This window comes from Protomyces lactucae-debilis (genome assembly GCF_002105105.1).
Source record: "Protomyces lactucae-debilis strain 12-1054 chromosome Unknown BCR37scaffold_7, whole genome shotgun sequence".
In the NCBI taxonomy this organism is placed as follows: domain Eukaryota; kingdom Fungi; phylum Ascomycota; class Taphrinomycetes; order Taphrinales; family Protomycetaceae; genus Protomyces; species Protomyces lactucae-debilis.
In genome coordinates this window covers 281089-299462 of record NW_024467999.1, presented here as the reverse complement: position 1 = coordinate 299462, position 18374 = coordinate 281089, and the positions used below count along the sequence as shown (strand labels likewise).

General features: G+C 51.2%; 7 protein-coding genes and 1 non-coding gene across 8 annotated transcripts; 2 read left to right on the top strand and 6 right to left on the bottom strand.

Moving 5' to 3' along the window:
- Nucleotides 1-510: 510 nt before the first annotated feature.
- On the top strand, nucleotides 511-2056 carry BCR37DRAFT_386772 (uncharacterized protein; the record flags this gene model as incomplete). Its single annotated transcript, XM_040870475.1, has 2 exons — nucleotides 511-1988; nucleotides 2047-2056. The coding sequence occupies 2 exons, from the start codon at nucleotides 511-513 to the stop codon at nucleotides 2054-2056; spliced, it is 1488 nt and encodes a 495-aa protein (XP_040726051.1).
- Nucleotides 2057-2236: 180 nt separating this feature from the next.
- BCR37DRAFT_392213 (uncharacterized protein) lies at nucleotides 2237-2775 on the bottom strand (the record flags this gene model as incomplete). Its single annotated transcript, XM_040871120.1, has 2 exons — nucleotides 2237-2609; nucleotides 2654-2775. 2 exons carry the CDS (start codon nucleotides 2773-2775, stop codon nucleotides 2237-2239), a joined length of 495 nt encoding a protein of 164 aa, XP_040726050.1.
- A 246-nt stretch (nucleotides 2776-3021) lies between these two features.
- BCR37DRAFT_386770 (uncharacterized protein) lies at nucleotides 3022-4059 on the bottom strand (the record flags this gene model as incomplete). The annotated part of the gene is made up of 1 exon (XM_040870474.1): nucleotides 3022-4059. The coding sequence occupies one exon, from the start codon at nucleotides 4057-4059 to the stop codon at nucleotides 3022-3024; it is 1038 nt and encodes a 345-aa protein (XP_040726049.1).
- Nucleotides 4060-4151: 92 nt separating this feature from the next.
- BCR37DRAFT_278219 (putative multidrug resistance ABC transporter) lies at nucleotides 4152-8767 on the bottom strand. Its single transcript, XM_040866809.1, has 2 exons — nucleotides 4659-8767; nucleotides 4152-4620 (listed from the first exon to the last, which is right to left on the bottom strand). Exons 1-2 carry the CDS (start codon nucleotides 8483-8485, stop codon nucleotides 4245-4247), a joined length of 4203 nt encoding a protein of 1400 aa, XP_040726048.1. The 5' UTR covers nucleotides 8486-8767; the 3' UTR covers nucleotides 4152-4244.
- A 36-nt stretch (nucleotides 8768-8803) lies between these two features.
- Nucleotides 8804-13467, bottom strand: BCR37DRAFT_378727 (ABC drug exporter AbcA). The gene is made up of 4 exons (XM_040869111.1): nucleotides 13318-13467; nucleotides 9472-13281; nucleotides 9324-9434; nucleotides 8804-9286 (listed from the first exon to the last, which is right to left on the bottom strand). The coding sequence occupies exons 1-4, from the start codon at nucleotides 13338-13340 to the stop codon at nucleotides 8860-8862; spliced, it is 4371 nt and encodes a 1456-aa protein (XP_040726047.1). The 5' UTR covers nucleotides 13341-13467; the 3' UTR covers nucleotides 8804-8859.
- Nucleotides 13468-13625: 158 nt separating this feature from the next.
- On the bottom strand, nucleotides 13626-14614 carry BCR37DRAFT_378726 (uncharacterized protein). The gene is given in 3 exon segments (XM_040869110.1): nucleotides 13626-13943; nucleotides 13964-13971; nucleotides 13982-14614. 1 exon segment carries the CDS (start codon nucleotides 14599-14601, stop codon nucleotides 14380-14382), a length of 222 nt encoding a protein of 73 aa, XP_040726046.1. The 5' UTR covers nucleotides 14602-14614; the 3' UTR covers nucleotides 13626-13943; nucleotides 13964-13971; nucleotides 13982-14379.
- A 50-nt stretch (nucleotides 14615-14664) lies between these two features.
- BCR37DRAFT_378725 (uncharacterized protein) lies at nucleotides 14665-16444 on the top strand. The gene has a single exon (XM_040869109.1). The coding sequence runs from the start codon at nucleotides 15069-15071 to the stop codon at nucleotides 16374-16376; it is 1308 nt and encodes a 435-aa protein (XP_040726045.1). The 5' UTR covers nucleotides 14665-15068; the 3' UTR covers nucleotides 16377-16444.
- A 22-nt stretch (nucleotides 16445-16466) lies between these two features.
- On the bottom strand, nucleotides 16467-16548 carry BCR37DRAFT_t16. The gene has a single exon. It is a non-coding gene; the product is annotated as a tRNA-Leu (tRNA).
- Nucleotides 16549-18374: the final 1826 nt, after the last annotated feature.

Below are 18374 nucleotides of genomic sequence, written 5' to 3'. Positions count from 1 at the left end.
TGGGCAATGGAGGAGGTTACAAGATTTCGACCAGACCCTCATTTGTAAGACCACTAAGAGTCTGTCTCGATGCCCCAATCGTCCTACTTCCAGGCTTTCGAGCTACCTTGTTCCGTAGGCCAAATAGATAGCACATCATGGCAGTACTGATTCTAGCACGTACGCGTCGCCTGTGACCTGCAGGCTGAAGCTAGCGCGCAACGGTTCGCTTACTGCCGTCGTGATCTTGCAAATCGGGAGGCCGAAAAGAGAAACTTCTGTGCGGAAAGCGGCACAGCGATCCAATTGCTGACCGCGCCCACGGGTACACCACCACGACTCCACTTTATCGTCGCCGCGGCCTCATGCAAAAGTCTAAGGTTCTGGCCCTTCTGTGTTTTAGGGACTCGCAGACCCGTGCGATGGAAGAGGCTCGCTCACAACAATCATAGCGCGATGCATTTGCTCTCGATATCTACTCAAGTCCCATAGCTTAGCGTCACGCGTGCTGCCTGTCTCGCTGCTGGGGCAATGAGCAAGAGCCTTGGCATCGTTACGGTGCTGCCCACGACGAGCAAACCGGACCCAACTGTCCTAATCACGCCTGTGACACCAATCGACATCAAGGTCAATGCTGCGACAACGACGGTGACGACCGTCTCTTCAGCAGGCGTCTCAACGCCGAGCCTCCGGGCGCGCATAATGAGAACGTCGCAGCGCATCAGCGAGCTTTTTGATAACCCAACTTACATTGCTTGGGGCTTCGTCTTGTGTGGGCTGTCCTTTCTGATTTTGACAATCTGCCTGGCTGCCAACGCGCTGAAATCGGATGCCAGCAAGAATTTATCCCTCAACTGGTATCGCATCTCGTTGCCATTGACACAGAAGCCGTGCAACTCCATTCAGTGGCCGTTGCGCTTCATTTCGCTCGGCCTCAACATGTTTGGAACCTTCATTATGATGCTCTCTGGGCGTGTTCAACAGCTCTGTACTAGTCCAACCATGAATGATATCGAGCACGAGCTGCAAACGCCCGGTTCGTCACTGCCGTTCTGTACCAACTCCGTGTTCGCCATGTTTCATCGCAAACATCGGCCGGCCATCTTTGTGTGGTTCATTATGGCTGTGACTAGTTTGCCAATGCATCTGCTGCTCAACGCCATCTTTGGGGAATCCTTAGAGTTTCGTTCACGCAAGGATCTTGCATCACAAATCTCAACAGGAACTTGTTTGATTGTCATCAGGCCATGGGTCTCGTTTGTTGTCTCCATCATCATCCTTGTCAAAGCGGCCGTCATTCTCCTGGTAGCTCGCAAGCACTGGCGCCTCAAACGATATAATTTCATGGGCGACTTCCTAGTCATTGTGCCTGGCCAGCCGCACCTCGTGCCGGATGAGGGCTGTCTGGTGGACCGCAAAGGATCAAAGACCATTATCAAGGCTGACCCAGACAAGACCAAGCGAATCATTCATTTCCTCACTTGGCTCGAGGTCGGACCACTCATCATCATGGCCATTTGCTATGGTGCACTCGTCGCCGACCTTGAAGCACTCTATAGTGCGCCTCGTGGTGAGACGCTTGGAGCCCAAATCTGGGTCATCATCGCAGCCAATATCCCTCAGTTCATCTTCTCCGTCTTCTTTGCCTTTGGCACCGAATTGCTCGTCAAGATTGCACTGGAATTTGAGTGGCGCTCCTATGCTCGCAAAGTCAAGAAGCCGCGCACGGCCGAGAGCCATCTTGCAGGGACGAGACCATTGAGATTTATGGAATTGACGTACCTCATGACGTTCATGCTCTTCGCCACGGGTGTGCTTGCGCATTTTGCTATTTCGCAAAAGCAAGACATTGCACAAGTCTTGGTCCGACCCAACATCATTATCCTGGGCTTCACATATGGTTCGCAAAAGGATGCTTGGGGCTACGTGACCTACACGATTCCAATTTGCGTTGTCGGTTTCATTCTTGGTGCTTGGTGGTGGCCCTTGAAGGGCAAACAGCCCGTCATGTACGGCAATGGAAAGGTTCTCTTTGCTGCTTGCAAGGAATTGGCCTCATACAACAAGCTTCCGGTAAACGGGATTCAATGGGGCGATATTGGCGTAGACAGGCAGACTGGCAAACGGCGGGCAGGATTCGCAAAAGCACCAGGACCGTTGCAGGCGACGGCGGAATACATTTAGCGATCGGCACAATCAGCTTTTATTATCATTCTTACAAGTTTACATGTTCTGAGTTGGCTAGTGAACTTCTTGCTCAAAGCAAGAAGTAAGCAATGGCACCCGCACCGGCCATGGCGCCTGCCTGGACAGCAGGAGCGGCACTAGCAGCTGCTCGTGACGTGGCTGAGGAAACGGCACTTGCAACGTTATTAGGCACACGCGTGGCCGACGAAGCTAGTGCCGTGGCACCCGAGGCAACGGTACCGGTTGCGACACCAGCGGCACCGGATGTTGCAGTTGAAAAAGCACCACCCGCACCGGATGTAGCAGTGCTAAATGCACCACCTGCGCCCGAAGTAACGACTTGGCCTACAGATGCAGCTCCGGACGTGACGGTGTTGAGTGCACCGCCAGCACCGGAAGTGATGACTTGACCGACTGAAGCAGCGCCTGAGGTGGCACTTGTTCTGTGTTAGGTATGTGGTCTGCAAAGGTTCTTGGCAAGACTTACGCCCCGAAAGCGCCGGTTACGGCTGAAGCGGCAACGTTGCCTGCATTAACGATGTCGGAGAGAATTTGAGCGTTGACTGAGCAGCCAAGGCCGAGGGCCAGGAGAGCGTTTGTGAATCGCATGATTAGTATATATGGTATACAGAGACAATGGTGGGCTACATGTACTTGGCGTTGTGTTACCCGCTGCAACTGGCCAAATATATAAATGACGTAGTTCGTAAATACGCCAGCAACCAACATCAAGTATAAATTGCAAAGCCCGAGCATGCTCGTCTGAAGTATGAGATGGTCAGGGACTAAGGCTGAATAGACTAATGACTCTTCCAAGAGACTCAGGACAGTAGAATAGATGCAAAAGCGCCATCATCATTGTCCATCTCCATCATTTTGCTCTACAGCAGCAGCTGCCACGGCATCCTCGATCTCGTCGGGGTGCTTTTGCCAAATTCTCAGAGCGTCCCACTCCTCTTGTTCAGTCTCGAGCTCGTGGGGTATCGTTGGTCTTGTCCACAAGTCGTCCCAGCCTGTGACGAAGTCGAGATCCTGAATTGGTCGTATCTCATCGCGGGGTGTGATTATGGATGGCGCCTTGATGCTCGGCCTGTCTCGAGTCCGGATCTCGTCTCCCTGGTACTTGTTGCCAATAAAGTACAGATCCGTGTCGAATCTCTCACACGTGTCAAGCCCTGTATCGTCGCACCAGCAATCGTCTATACCATACTCGTGATAGCAGTCAGCGTCTCCGGTGCTGCGAGCATCTTTCAATTGCCACCCGTTCACGGCTATTCGCTGTCCAAGTTCCTCAGGTTGACATGAGACGTTGATCCACAAGTCTCGCCAGCCGCCTGAAGGATCTTCGCTTTTCACCTTGTGAAATTGATTCTCTTTGTGCACTCTCTCCAGGACGAGTCCGACAGTACAATAACATGTGATATCAATGACGAAACTCCCGATTCTGTCCACGGCAAAATATGCTTGACTGGCAGGCGAGTCGATGCACATCCAGTCACCAGCCAAGCATGCTTCTGGCTTGACTTTGTGTGGAGGCACCTTCAATAGCCGCCACGAGCCTCCTTCGAACCATGTGTCTACTACTTTGTCCCGGCACCAGGCATTGCAATAGTCTTCGTTCACAGGCTCATCCGGCTGCGGAACATACTTCACAGAAAACAACTTTTGTCCGCGAACGATCGAAGTGTAGTTGAGCACCAGTCCTTGACACGCTTTTACACCTGAACCTGGAAAAGCTGGCGAAGCATTGCCACGGCCCGTTGAAGCTGGACCAGTGCGAGCCATGAGTAGGGCGGTTGCAAACAATGAGGGCCATCGACTCAGTAGCATCCTGCCAGCAGTGTCTTGTTGTGGCTCATCGCAAAGTCCAAGTGAAGCAAATGGCCGGACCATAACTTTCAGGGGTCAAAATGTTGCAGATGGCCACATGCGAAATTTGTTCAAGTCTTCAAGACTAACAAATCAGGGGCGAAGGCCCCTTGTAACACCATGTGCATTTCAAATGCTTTCAGCAACGTCAGAACGGGGAGTCCGCAGAGATCTCATGAGAAGTATTATACATGTATGATATAAGAAATTCATTTCAGCTGGGGTTGAGCCTTTCGAGTCCTGGGCACCCGTGCTAGCCAATAGAGAAAGATGGCACCGACGATATTCGCCAAGATGTATAGCCAAAGTATGCCAAAATTTCGCCAGCGATGCGCGTACTTGCTCGACACTGCCGCTAGGAACGTATTGGTTTCCGAAATTCGACAGTATTCGCAGACGCTCGCGAGTGGGTCCACAAGATATCCACCTGCGGCTGTGATGAAGTCGTTCATAAATTCACCGCATGATGTGCCGCTTGGGGCGTTGAAGCGAAGCAGCTCCACCTGGCTACATGTGACGGGCGCATTGGCGATACCCACTGACAGCATGCTGCTCACCAGATAGGTAAAAGGACTGACATAGTACCTGATATTAGCATCGAACAGACTTGTGGGACAACTCACATGAAGATCCAAAACTTGCCCAAGCTCTTGACATTGACGAGGACACCACAAAAGATGAGACACAAGGCAAACAGCAGCTCCGCCAGATTGCTGGCCAATTCGCTGTCGAGTGCAGCAATCATGAGGCTGCCAAACGTCGAGATAAAGAGCATGTATTGCCAGACATAGAGGAAGAAGAGGAAGCCACGAATTGCAACGGCGCCTGTGAATTCAGCATTTCTGGCAAAGCCAACTGGATAGTAAAAGGCGAAGAACATGAGCACAGCAAAGAATGTATTCCATGGCAGCTCAACAACGATGTTTGCCATGATGAAGACTTTCCACGAGTACACTTTGCTCGGTCGCTCCCGAGCCTCGTACAAGGAGCGCTGCTTGATAAAATGAGGCATCATCAGACTGACCAGTTGCGGGAAGGTCGTGAAGAGCATGAAGACGGCGAACATTTGATTTTGCATGCCTTGCAGATTGTTGGGTGACTTGTAAAAGACAAAGCCAACAAACAAGGCGCCCAGGACGCAGAGAAGGAGCTTGCTGTAGATGTATGTGGGTGTACGCCAGTATTGGGAGAAGACACGCTGTGTCACCACCTTGAATTGCTCAAACAACGGGGCAGCGTACTGATCTTGGACGTCGAGTGACCCTGGCGTAGCAGATGCGAAATCATGCAGCGTAGCCTTGACTGTGCGGTATTCAGGAGAAGCATGCCAGACTTGATGCCAATCACGATCTGAGTGGGAGCCGGGAGCAGCACCAATGACTTCGAGCATCCACTCGGCCGGATTGGCCTTGGGTGGGCAGCTCGGCGCACCATTCGCCTCAAAGTAGCTAACTAGTGTTTGAGAATCCTCGCCGATATCGCCAAAATAGACAGTCTGTCCACCCTGAGCAAGCAAGAGCAGTCGGTCGAAACGCTGGAACAGCATGGCGGATGGTTGATGGATTGTACAGAGCACGGCTTGACCGGCCTTGGTAAGCTTTTCGAGCAAGTCACAGATAGCCCACGATGTTTGCGCATCGAGACCAGAGGTTGGCTCGTCAAGAAAGAGCAAGAGCGCTGGCCGTGCAGCCAGTTCCACTCCAATCGTAAGACGTTTCCGTTGTTCGACATTGAGACCTTCGCCAGGCACGCCAACGACAGCATCTGCATAATCCACCATATCGAGGAGGGACAAGACTTCGTCAACATAGTCGATTCTGTCTTGCCTTGGGATGTGCGCCGGCTGTCTGAGAAGCGCGGAAAAGGTGAGAGCCTCTCGAACAGTCGAAGTGTCCAGGTGTAAGTCTTGCTGCTGAGCGTATCCCGTCTGCCGCTGAAACGCCGCATTGCGAATCTGACCATCAACGAGCATCTCTCCAACCACGCCAATCGTAATACGCGATGCAAGCACATCCAATAAGGTCGTTTTGCCGGCACCTGAAACGCCCATCAAGGCTGTTCGAGTGCCTGGCTTGACCCAACCATCGACGTGATCCAAGATGCGCCGTGTCTCTTTCTTGATGCGGACATCATAACAGACATCGGACCAGTGAAAGACGGCAGTCTGCTGCTGAATCTGCATTTGTGCTTTGGCAGAGGGCAAGACGGGCGATGCTGCTTCGACATCTCTGCGCTTTTGACGCCGGCGAAAGACGAGTACTTCGCCTTTGCTCTTCTTGGCTTGGATAAAGTCGACACCAATCAGATATGTGAGGCCCCAGAAGATTGTGAACCCTGCAAGGATATACACATTTCTCCATTTGTTGTCGTGTACGTAGCCATACGCAGCTTCGATGTAGCTGGCACCATTCACAAAGTCTTGACCAGCGACCGATCCAACAGTATAGCACACTTGCGTGCCGTCCACAAGTGATCCATAGGTCGGTATCAGGCTGTCACAGCTGAAGTCTCGCCCGTGGAATTCGTTGATCATGAGCGACTCAAACCCATATGAGAGTGGATTGAGCCAGTGAATCCAGCGTGACCAGCCAAGCATGTCAACGACAGGAATCACAAAGCCACTAAACATGACGAGCGCCAAGGTTATGAGTGCAGTGGGAACGAGAGCCTGAACAAGCGAGCGACTGACGGCAGCGAGTGTTCGAAACAAATGCGACGTTGATAGTGTGACAAGAAAAGAGACGAGGACAAAGAAGAAGAAGGGACCAGCCTCGCGCCGCAAGTTGGTCATGAAGTACAGTGCCACATTGAAGGTAATTGCATTCGAAATTTTGTAGGGCAAGTCGGTTAAGATGGAGGCAAAAGCCTCTGCAGATGGATGATAGTATGCATATCGTGCATGCTTCTCACAGATATCGCGCTGTTCGTACAGCAGAAGCACTTCCAGAGCCGAAGCCAGCGCGTTGAGCAGCACGGCGAAGAAGAGCAGAGAGCCGCGCTTGAAGAATCCATTGGTTTCCTGCTTGAGGTTGAGAAAGACAGTGCCAACAATAATGGCCAGCAGCAGATTGGACAAGAGCTGGTAGAGAGTCAGCGTGGGCTCAGCCACGAGCCTGCGGAAACCTCGCCACAGACAATGCGCAACTTGCTCGCGGTAAGACAAGGTGTATGGTGATGAGGCACGCTGGACGGATGCCTTCTCTTCCCGGCGCGAATCTTCGAACAAATCTCGTACAGGGCCTCCGATCGGAAATATCGCGTCGTAGTCGGCAATGTCTAGCAGCAGTTGAGCACGCTCCTTTGATGCTCGCCAGGCAGTAGCAAACTCGAGCGGCGTTTGAGGAGGTGCAGCACCTGGCCTGACACGACGCTCATCTGGTGCAGTCATGGACGTCAGAAAGTCTGGTGTCGTCTGACGTGCTGGACATTCAAAGCCGAGCCTCTCAAAGTAGTCTTTGGCCTGGCTGACAGGGCCAAAATAGATTTCATGTCCATTGTAGAGAAGCAATACTTTGTCAAACAAATCAAAGGCCGACGCAGGGGCTTGGTAGATGGCCACTGCAGGCGTGATGCCAAAGTAATCAGCTTGAAGCCGGAGGGTCTTGCAAAACTCGATGGCATTTGCAGAATCAAGGCCGCGTGTCGAGTTGTCCCAAGCTTGAATTGCTGCACGCGAGAGGGCAGCCTCTGCAATGGTGACACGCTTGCGCTCACCGCCAGAGACACCACGTATGTAGTCATTGCCAATCTTGGTGTTGAGCGTGTGGCTGATGCCGAGCGTAGCCATCATGACGTCGCGCATCAACGACGCCCAAGCATCACGAGAGAGACCGCCAGGAGTCTTGCGGGGCGCACGAGCCTTGGCTGCAAAGAAGAGGGTCTCGCCGACAGTCAAGTTTGGGAAATGCTCGTCCAGTTCGGCAGTGTAGCTGGCTTCGCCTCGGTAGCGCGAAGTCATGTCACGGTACGAGATGCCTTGGAAGTTGAGCTTTGCATCTGTACCAAGCATGAAGCCATCTGTGTCACCCGTGATGCTCTTGAGAAATGTACTGCATCCACTGCCTGGCGGACCAAGCACTACGAGCATTTCCCCGGCACGGACCAAGCCATCCATCGGATGCAATATATCGATACGCTGTCCTTTGATGCCGATAAGCCGTTTTGCGACGTTGATTACTTCGAGGAAGACGCTAGATACTGTCTTTTGAACATCCATGTCGGTGCCATGCCCAAAAGCACTCAGACGCCTGAAGGAGTATCCAAGGGAGCGGCCTTGTTTTCCAGCGTCTTGCTGTAGTCTGTACATGGCTTGTGTCCATTGCCGAGCATCAAAATCAGCGCTGTTTGGGTCGAGCGCCGAGCCTTGTGTTGGATGATATGGCGAGATGCTCTCGACGGCCGACGATGACCTTGCTAGGTCGGCCAGCTGCTTCTCGTGCAAGGCCGACATCTATTGTTCAGGAGCTAGTAGGAGTGTAGCTGTGCAAGGCGAGTCGTGCTATAGCATATTTTGATCTGTGTTGTGGCAACATACGACACTCCGCAGCAGTTCCGGATTCGTCGCGTCGCTCGCGCCTGGACTCTGGACTCCATACTTGAAGTGGGCGGGCGGGCTGATCACTTGCGCGCTCGAGATTGGTTCGTGCTGTCAATGGGTGTCAATACTCAGCCACCAGATCGAATCTGGGCTGAGCTCGAATTCGAAACAGCGACATATACGCTATTTGCTAGCTACAAGCCTACAACATTCAGTTGCAAGCTCACAGAGTCACAGCATCCGTAAATAATCAGTTTTCAGTCTATATGCCACGTCTGTACAAACAATTATTGAGTCTTGCCTGCCTGCGCCTGCAACTCTAATTTACGAGCCTTCTCCTCTCGCCGAACCTTCTTAGTCTTCTTGGGTACACGCGCAAGCCAGTAGAAGAGGGTCGCAGCAAAGATGTTGAAGATGAGAAAGATGAAGAGGATGCCAAAGTTGCGCCAACGCCGTCCAGAACTTGGTTCAATCGACACGGCAGCCAGAAATTGGTTTGTTTGACCCAGCTGGCAGTACTCGCAAGTCGATGTGGCTGAATCAAAGAGGTAACCACCTGTGCTAGCGATCCATGGAGCCATGTATTCGCCGCATGTCTGCCCAGAGGGTGCGTTGAAACGCAAGACTTCGCGAGAGGCACAACGCACAGGCGCGTCGGCGAGACCAGCTGAGATCATGCCACTGACCAAATAGGTGAATGGGCTACAGTAGTACCTGATGTTAGCGCGTTCATGTGGCCTGGCTAGCATACATGAAGATCCAGAATCGTGGCAAAACATCGGGAGATGCCAAAACACCACAAAAGATGAGACACAAAGCAAAGAGCAATTGTGCGAGGTTACCACCGACAGACGCATCGGGACTATCGTTAGCAGATGAGCAGATAAAAAACAACATACGCAAAAGCAATGATGAGTGAGGCAAAGGTAGACACAAACATCATAAATTGCCAGGTGAAGAGGAAAAATTCGAAACCGCGAATGTGCACGGTGTTTGTGTATGTCGCATTGGTGTAGAAGCCGACCGGGTAGTAGAGACAAAAGAAAACAACTACTGCCATCAATGTATTCCAGGGCAGCTCGACTCCAATGTTGGCAAGCATGAATGCTTTCCACGAGTAGGCTTTGCTCGGCCGTTCACGCGCCTCGTACATGGTGCGTTGTGTAACAAAGTGAGGCATAATTTGATTGACGAGTTGCGGAAAGACGGTAAAGACGAGGAAAATGCTGAAGAGCTGGCTTTGCATGCCCTGTTGAGTGTTGGGCGCTTTGTAAAACACAAACCCAACGAATAAGACTGCAAGTGAGCACAGAGCAAGCTTGGAGTAGAGGTAAGTCGGGGATCGCCAATATTGCTGAAACACACGCCTCGTCACTTCGATGATTTGCGTGCGCAGCGGTGCAGCAAACTCGTTGTACTGAGAGGCATCTTTCGAGATGATTGGATGGGAGTTGTGTTCCAGGTCTTCAAGCTCTGCTTGGACTTGCTCGTATTCGGGCGATGCTCGCCATACCTTGTGCCAGTCTTGGTCGGTGTGTGAGCCAGGGGCGGCACCAATGACTTCAAGCATCCACTCTGCCGGGTTGGCTTCCTGTGGACAAGGATGCGCTCCATTACGCTCAAAGTATTGCACAAGCGTCTTGGAATTCTCACCAACATCGCCAAAATAAACTGTCTGACCACCTTTTGCTAGAAACAAGAGTCGGTCGAAGCGCTGAAAGAGCATGGCGGACGGCTGGTGGACCGTACACAGAATGGCTTGTCCGGCAGTCGTCAGCTTTTCAAGCAAATCGCAAATAGCCCAAGACGTTTGCGAGTCGAGACCAGAGGTGGGTTCATCGAGGAAGAGGAGGAGCGCAGGCTTCGCTGCAAGCTCAACGCCAATTGTCAGCCGCTTGCGCTGCTCAACGTTGAGCCCTTCTCCAGGCACGCCGACAACGGCGTCTGCATACTGTGTCATATCCAACAAGTCAATCACCTCGTCCACATAGGCGATCTTGTCTTTGCGTGGAATGTGAGCAGGTTGTCGCAGTAGTGCCGAGAAGATGAGGGCTTCTCGTACGGTGGAGGTGTCGAGATGAATATCTTGCTGTTGCGCATAACCCGTCTTGCGTTGGAACGAGTCGTCACGGGGCTGCCCATCGACCAAGATCTTGCCATCAATGACACCCATCGTTACACGCGATGCGAGGACATCGAGGAGTGTTGTTTTGCCAGCTCCCGATACACCCATCAATGCTGTTCTCGTACCAGGCTTGACCCAGCCATCGACGTGATCCAGGATGTGACGCGTCTCCTTTTTGATCTGAATGTCGTAGCACACATCTTGCCAATGAAAAATGGCCGTTTGTCGCTGAATCGTTTCTGGTACATGACTTTGCGTCTTGTTGACACGACCCACCTCAAGATCTCCTTTGCGTTTGTGATTGCGCTTAAAAACGAGCACTTCACCCTTACTCTTCGCCGCTTGCACGAGCTCAACGCCAATGAGGTAAGTGAATGAGAAGAAGATGGCAAATGCGAAAATGATGTAGACATTGCGCCACTTGTTTTCATGCTTGTAGCCATAAGATTCATTCAAGAAGCGCTCACCCTCAACAAAAGATTGACCGGCAATCGACCCAACTGTACTGCAAATTTGCGAGCCAGACGCGAGATTGCCATATGAGGGGACATATGCAGAGCAATCAAAGTTGCGTCCGTGAAACTCATTAATCATGAGCGATTCAAAGCCATATGCAACAGGGTTGATGTAACTGATCCACCTTGACCAACCAAGCATGTCAATCACTGGAATGACGAATCCAACAAACATGACCATGGCCAAGTTGATGATGGCCGTTGGGACGAGCGCTTGCGAGAGCGATTTGCTAAAAGACGCCAATGTTCGAAATAGCTGTGAAGTGGCAATCGTGAGCAGAAATGAGACGAGCACAAAGAAGAAGAAAGCGCCCGGCTCTCTTCGAAGGTTCGTCATAAAGTACAGGATGATGTTGATGATGAAGCTGTTGCAGATCTTGTAAGGCATGTCGGTGAGAATGGAGGCAAACGCTTCTGCAGATGGATGATAAAAGGCGTACCGTGCGTGCTTCTCAACAATATCGCGCTGCGCATACAGTAACAGGACTTCAAGCGAAGACGACAGCGCATTCATCAGAACCGAAAAAAACAGAAGCGAACCGCGGTTGAAAAAGTCGACGGTGGATGGTTGCAGGTCGAAAAAGACACTCGCAATGATCAGCGAAAAGATGGCATTCGCGACAATCTGAAAGATGGTGAGGCCGGGCTCAGCGAACAGACGACGGAAGCCGCGCCATAGACAAAGCCTGACTTGCTCACCATAGGAAAGTGTGTATGGCGACTTAATACGCTGTCCTTTTGCCTTTTCCAATCTTCTCGATGCTTCAAAGTTGCGACGCGAGTCGCCCGTTTCAGGATTCTCCTTGTTGAACACTGCAATTTCCTTGGTGACTTGCTGGTATTCCGGCGAAGCTTTCCACGCAGCTGCAAAATCGTCGCTCGTTTCTGGTACGTTGCTGCAGCCCTGCCTGACACGACGCTCTTGTGCAGAAGTCATGGATGTGAGAAAGTCAGGAACGGTTTGCCGTGCTGGGCATTCAAAGCCGAGGCGTTCAAAGTATGCCTGCGCATCGGTAGTGCGACCAAAGTAGATCTGTCGACCTTCATACAAGACGAGTACCTTGTCAAACACATCAAATGCCGCTTGAGGAGACTGATAGATAGCAACAGACGGCGTGATGCCAAAGTAGTCTGCTTGAAGTCGTAATGTTTTGCAGAACTCAATAGCATTGGCAGAATCCAAACCACGCGTTGAATTGTCCCAAGCTTGGATCGTCGCACGAGAAAGCGCTGCTTCGGCAATGGTGACACGTTTACGCTCGCCGCCAGAGACACCACGGATAAAGTCATTGCCGACTTTTGTGTTGACCGTATGACTGATTCCCAAAGTCGCCATCATGACATCACGCATCCCTATTGCCCACTTGTCTCGAGCGAGACCGCCAGGGGTGACACGAGGGGCTCTTGCCTTGGCCGCAAAGAAGAGTGTTTCGCCAACCGTCAAATTTGGAAAGTGAACATCAACTTCTGCAGTATAACTGGCTTCGCCACGATACCGTGTACTCATGTCCTTGTAGGAAATGCCCTGATAATTGATGTGCGAATCGGCATCGACTTGAAAGCCGTGAGTCTCGCCCGTCAGGGTCTTGAGAAAGGTGGTACAACCTGCACCCGGAGGGCCGAGCACAACGAGCATTTCACCCGCGTGCACGACGCCGTCGAGGTTGCGCAAGATTTGTACACGATTACCTTTGATGCCAACGATACGCTTGAGGACATTGACTGCTTCGAAAACAACAGTCGATACAGTCTTTTGGAAATCTGTATCACTGCCATATCCGTATGCAGAGAGATTATCAAAACTGTAACCAAGGGATCTGGTTTCCGAGTTGGATGCCTGTTGCATGGCATACATAGCCTTGACCCACGCCCTAGCATTGAAGCAATCGCCATTTGGATCGAGTGGCGAGTTGGGCGCATAGTCAAATGGTGTCGCACCATTGACGGTGAGATGAGAGTCTTTTGTGAATGTTTTTGCGAGGTCCGCGACATCTCTGCTACGCTGCTCGCTCGCTTCAGCAGAGGAAATGCTTTGATCACTCTGTTCTTTGTCGAGCACGGTGGATACGCTGATGTTAGTGATGAAGGGGAAGAGATGTGCATACCCGCTCGGAAACAGGGCCGTCATAGCGATAGCAAGGCTGCTCAGTCGGAGAGAGGGCGACGGTGTGTATGTTGCGAGGCAGCTTCGAAGGCGAAGGAGTGCAGTTGGCGTGAGTGTCGCAGTGGTGCTACTTGAATCTATTGGATCTACTTGAATCTGTTATTTTGCTGCTTTATGCATTGTTTCTCGTCTGCTGCACGGAGGGCAACGATGCGACATGGCCTGATGCTGCATCATACTCGGCTTGGATCAGCTCCGGAGGAAGTATATGCCGGCTTGCCCTGCGTCTTTGCTTCCTATCTATACTCAGTATACTGTCTACAGTGTACAACTGTTCTACTACTGCTTAATCTACTATTGCTGAGTGATAGATGAGATTTCCGCTTGAGGCAACTTGATGCCTGCGTCTTGCCCAACCAATCAGGAGCAGATGCCCGTTGCCGTTTTGAGGAACTTGATGCGTTGACAAGTTTAGCCTGGCACTTAGTCTGACAAACAGTCACAGCCTCCCAGAGTACAAGTTACAACACGCGGCTCTGCTTTCTGCCGAGAGATATTAATCATGCAGATTCATGCTTCAGCTTGTTAGTTGTGACTGCTGACTGACAGGACCTGGGCGACTTCCTGCTTTGATCAGCACGATGCAAGCCAACTTAGCCAAGTTACTTGAATTAAGAGCAATGAGCATGATCATGCCATGATGAGTCATGGATGAGCTTCCATAATACTGCGTGCTTATACAAGAGCGGCTGTGTAATTGCTAGAGCTTGAGTCGATGGCCATACAACTGCGCTTGCAAGCTAGCTACAGCAATGTCACAATGTGAGCCTGACTCTACGCTGGCAAGTCACTCTGCCTTTGTAGGTGAAGCGAAGCCTTTGGTTACCCTCCGAGTGCTCTGTCTCATAACCAGGAATCGGTTGCAATCGTGAAGTAGAGACTAGCTCATAAGCGACGCTTTGGCCCCTGCCCTGATACGCGTGCGGTAACGAAGTGCTTCAGCAGAATCAGCACAGTCTATACAGTATGGAGAATGACCTGAGCAGCCCTGTGTTACAGGTTTTCAGGGCGAGCTAACTATAGTCTTTGTCCAAACGTCAATAGCTGGCCCTGATTGTTGGGCGTCCCTCGATTCTCCTGTGCCTGTAATTGTACCTGTCTCTAGGAACTGACAAGCCATGTCGACAATAGAGTAGACCAGTACCGTGAGACTCGTTAATAGTTGGGAAGTCTGGACCCTGGAGTTTAGTTGGAGCTTGCCGTGTGAAGTTGTCCTTCCCCACATTCGGGGGCGCAGCCTGGCCAGGATCAGCATCAAACGACGACGGCGGCCATAAACTAGAGTGCTTCGATACGAGACTCTAGAGTGACTACTATGACTAGAAGAGTCATGCGGAAAGGCAGACATAGAAAGCGTATGGACTGTAGAGAACAGTCAAGAGGAGTAACTCCGAGTAAGTGGCTGCTATCCGTCACTATCTGTCTGGCGAGGAACGGCCCCGCCGTTATCTGCATGTGAAACAAGCTGGCTGGATGCGGGCTCATAAGTTCATAACTGCAAGACCCAGTCGCCGTCGAGGGGCAATAATTGTATACTCCTGGTGAGCAGCCCTTGACTCCTTCAGACACCCCTGGGACTGTCCTCCAGCACACAAAACCACTCGCCAGGCCACCCCCCGCAACCACACAGCCTTTCACGCTCTTCACTCTCTTGAGCGCATCACCCTCTAGTCTACTAGAAGAGGTCTGATCATGTTCTCCAAGCAGCAGGTCGTCATTGCCGGCGCAACTGCAACCTCTCTCATCCTCTTCATCTCCCTACACAGCCCATCCCAAGCAGCCGTCAAGAATGCAGCATACAGCGTCCATGAAAAAGTGACAACATCCTGGAAGCCAACACAGGAGCAGCCATACTGCAAGTGGGTTTTTGACCGCTACGAATCGTCTCCCTATGAACAAGAATGGCTCGACTTGACAAACGGTGGTGTCAATGACCAAGTCTGCCAAGTCAGCGCACAACCAGCACATGCGCGCAAGATGTACAAAATCATTGAACGCGTTGTTGGACTCGTTAATTTGGATCACTCCATTCAATGGCCTCGCATCGATACCGCCGCTCCAGAACCTGCACACGTCGATGATTCGCTCTTTTCAAAGTTTTACTACAAACGTGTTTGCTATAATACCAAGAAGCACGAGTTTGAACCTGCCTTGGGTGTGGGTATTCAGCTCATTGAACCACTCTTTGGCTTGTTGAGGGATCCCTTTGATTGGTGGTGTGGCGAGGACAATCTGAGCAAGCAATCAGCGGGTCAACCCCCTGGCTACGTCCTCAAGGACGGCGGTCAATCAAAGCTGCACATCTTGCCACAAGGCTATGCGCCATACACGTATTCCTTGGATGGCAGCAGCGAGCACGGGTGGCGACAGCATGGTATTCCACCCTGGTACAAGACCCTCAAGCCACAAAAGGATGGCAACCTCTTGACGTTCAGTCAACCACAAGTTGTGCATCTTGATCTCGGATCATCGTATTTCGGTGGTTGGACAAACATGGGATCAGGCGAACGCAATGCAGCAGCTTCGGGACAATGGTTCTACGATACTTACCATGCGCGTGGTCAGCCTTTTGATCGGTTCACCGCTGTTGAATTGGAGCCACTGGACCCGGCAACTGCATACAAGCAAGTGCCAGAAGACTTGATTGGCAAGTACAACCTCATCAACATCGGTCTCTCTATGGACAAGGACAAGTACAACACCATGGATCTCATTCGTCGAACCGTCAACAAGGAGGACTTTTTCGTCTTTAAGCTCGACATTGATTCTGCACCCATCGAAATGCCAATTGTCAACGAGTTGCTTCGAGATGATCCAGAGACGGGCGTGTCGTCGTTGATCGATGAGCTGATGTTTGAACACCACGTCAAGTTTAAGCCCATGGATGGTCCCTGGGGACTCCAGCACTCAACAGAAGAGAAGGAAGGGAATCTGGCTTCATCGTACAAGCTTTTCCGTGATTTGCGTGCAAAGGGCATTCGCGCCCACTCTTGGCCATAGACCTTGTTTCATAGACCTTTTAGCCTTACGATACAATGTAAAGCTTCAGTTTGCAAAAAGCAAGGACATGCTGATGTGAAAAAGGGATAGTGGTTCCTACGAGAATTGAACTCGTGAACGAAAATCGAACTGCTGCCTAAAAGCAGCGCCTTAACCACTCGGCCAAAGAACCAATCAGAGGCCGCGAGCTTAGAACACATATGATCTAATAATCTTACTTAGTCAGCAGTTCCATTGTATAGACGGAGTTATCAGTAGTTTCCAATGCATATACTGCTGGAGTGCAATATCTTCTTGAGATCTCGACCGAGAGATACTCATGGTAACGCTGCCACATGCCGCCGTCGTTGTCACCTGCCATTTTGAGGAGCAAGGTCCTTCCTCAGTAAGAGCAGAGCAGAAGGCCCAGGTGAACAGCATCTCAGACTTTCAACACACCCAAAGGACTTTGAGAAACTGCAGCTTGGGATGCACAATCTTTAGGAGCTTTTCATAGAAACGTCGTAGATTTGAGGAGATGATGCTGTTACAATGTATTTGTTGATATTGGAATGAAGGCAACAATCGCCGCCTTCGAAAAGATTAAGCGACGCGCACAGGCAACGAACTTCATCGATTGGCTTCTCAAGCTCTCAGAAGCCTTCTCTGCCAGCATGACCACGTGACCATCAAGGAAACTGCTAGAACCTTGCTACTCTCAAAAGCGGGTCTCAGATACCGCTCCCTTTGACTGCAGATGCTTATGCAATTGTCAAACCATCGGAAATGCAGGCTGCTGCTCATGCTGCGGGACGTCTGCTGGAAATCAAATTGCGCTGCTGAGAATGCGATCTCTCTGTAAGGCCGCAGGCGCAGGGTGAGCTCACGTCGGCTCGGAGGCCTCACCGATCAGATGGCATGGCACGTGCTCCCGGACTTGCTGTGCTGGCAACTCCTTTATATGCTCTCTTCTTACTTTTTCCATACTTTAATCTCTTCCACATCTCATTCTCAGGCCTACTACATACGTATAGTCGCTTGAGTGGTGAAAGTGGAGGAGCAGCGACGTAAGGATCCTAAGGCCTTACACTCTCTCACAACGAACCAATAATGTCAGTCAAAATGATTGCAAGCTGCAGCTTCACTTTGCTAGAGCAGCGCTGAATGTATGCTACAGGTGAGCTGCAACTTCACTTTGCTAGAGCGGCGCTGACTCTGTATGTTCCAGCTTTTCTTTGCTGCATCAGCAATGACCCTTTGACAAAGCTTTCTGCCTGCTGCTTCTGCTCAGTGCTCAGCTACTGCAAGCCTGTTTGAGCTGCAGGTCATTGCTATGATGCTATTGCCGCGTGGAGTGCAGACATCTAGACTGATCGAGCTCTCTCGAAGAACAGATACTGTCAGTCAAATTGATTGTCGGCTACAGCTTCACTTTGCTATAACAGCGCTGACTCTGTTTTCTTGCTGTATCAGCAAAAGCTCCTCAACAACGCTGGCCTGCATGCTGTTCCTACTCTTTGCTGTGGTACGTAAAAGTGCCGCCAACCGGTATGATTGCAGGCTTTGGGTCCCATTGCAAGCTAGAAGCCATGAAGTCGTCGATGTACCCGTATCTCTTCATTTGGTCTGCTTCAAGCTTGCAGCCCGAGACTTGATTACCTTCCTACCCCGTCAGCAGAAAAGAGACTTTGACGACGTCTCCGGTCTTGAGCTCAGACGGCGCCATTGTCTTGTTGTCTTCATCGTAACATGACGGAAATGCGCCACCGTTGATGAAGACGTTCTTGGGTAGCTTCGTGTGAATACGGGCAGGGTCTTCGACAACTTTGCCTACGCATTTTGTACCGTCCAGCGGTCTTACTTGAGTACTGCCTTTCGACCGGTAGCAAAGGAATTGCTTGAACACCAACGTCCTTCCGCGAAGGTGCACAGCTAGGGCCCTACGGAAGCTTCGACCCTTCATTGCAAGACATCAACGACCTGGAGAAAGCGGTCATTTCTTTTCAGGTCAACGTTCAT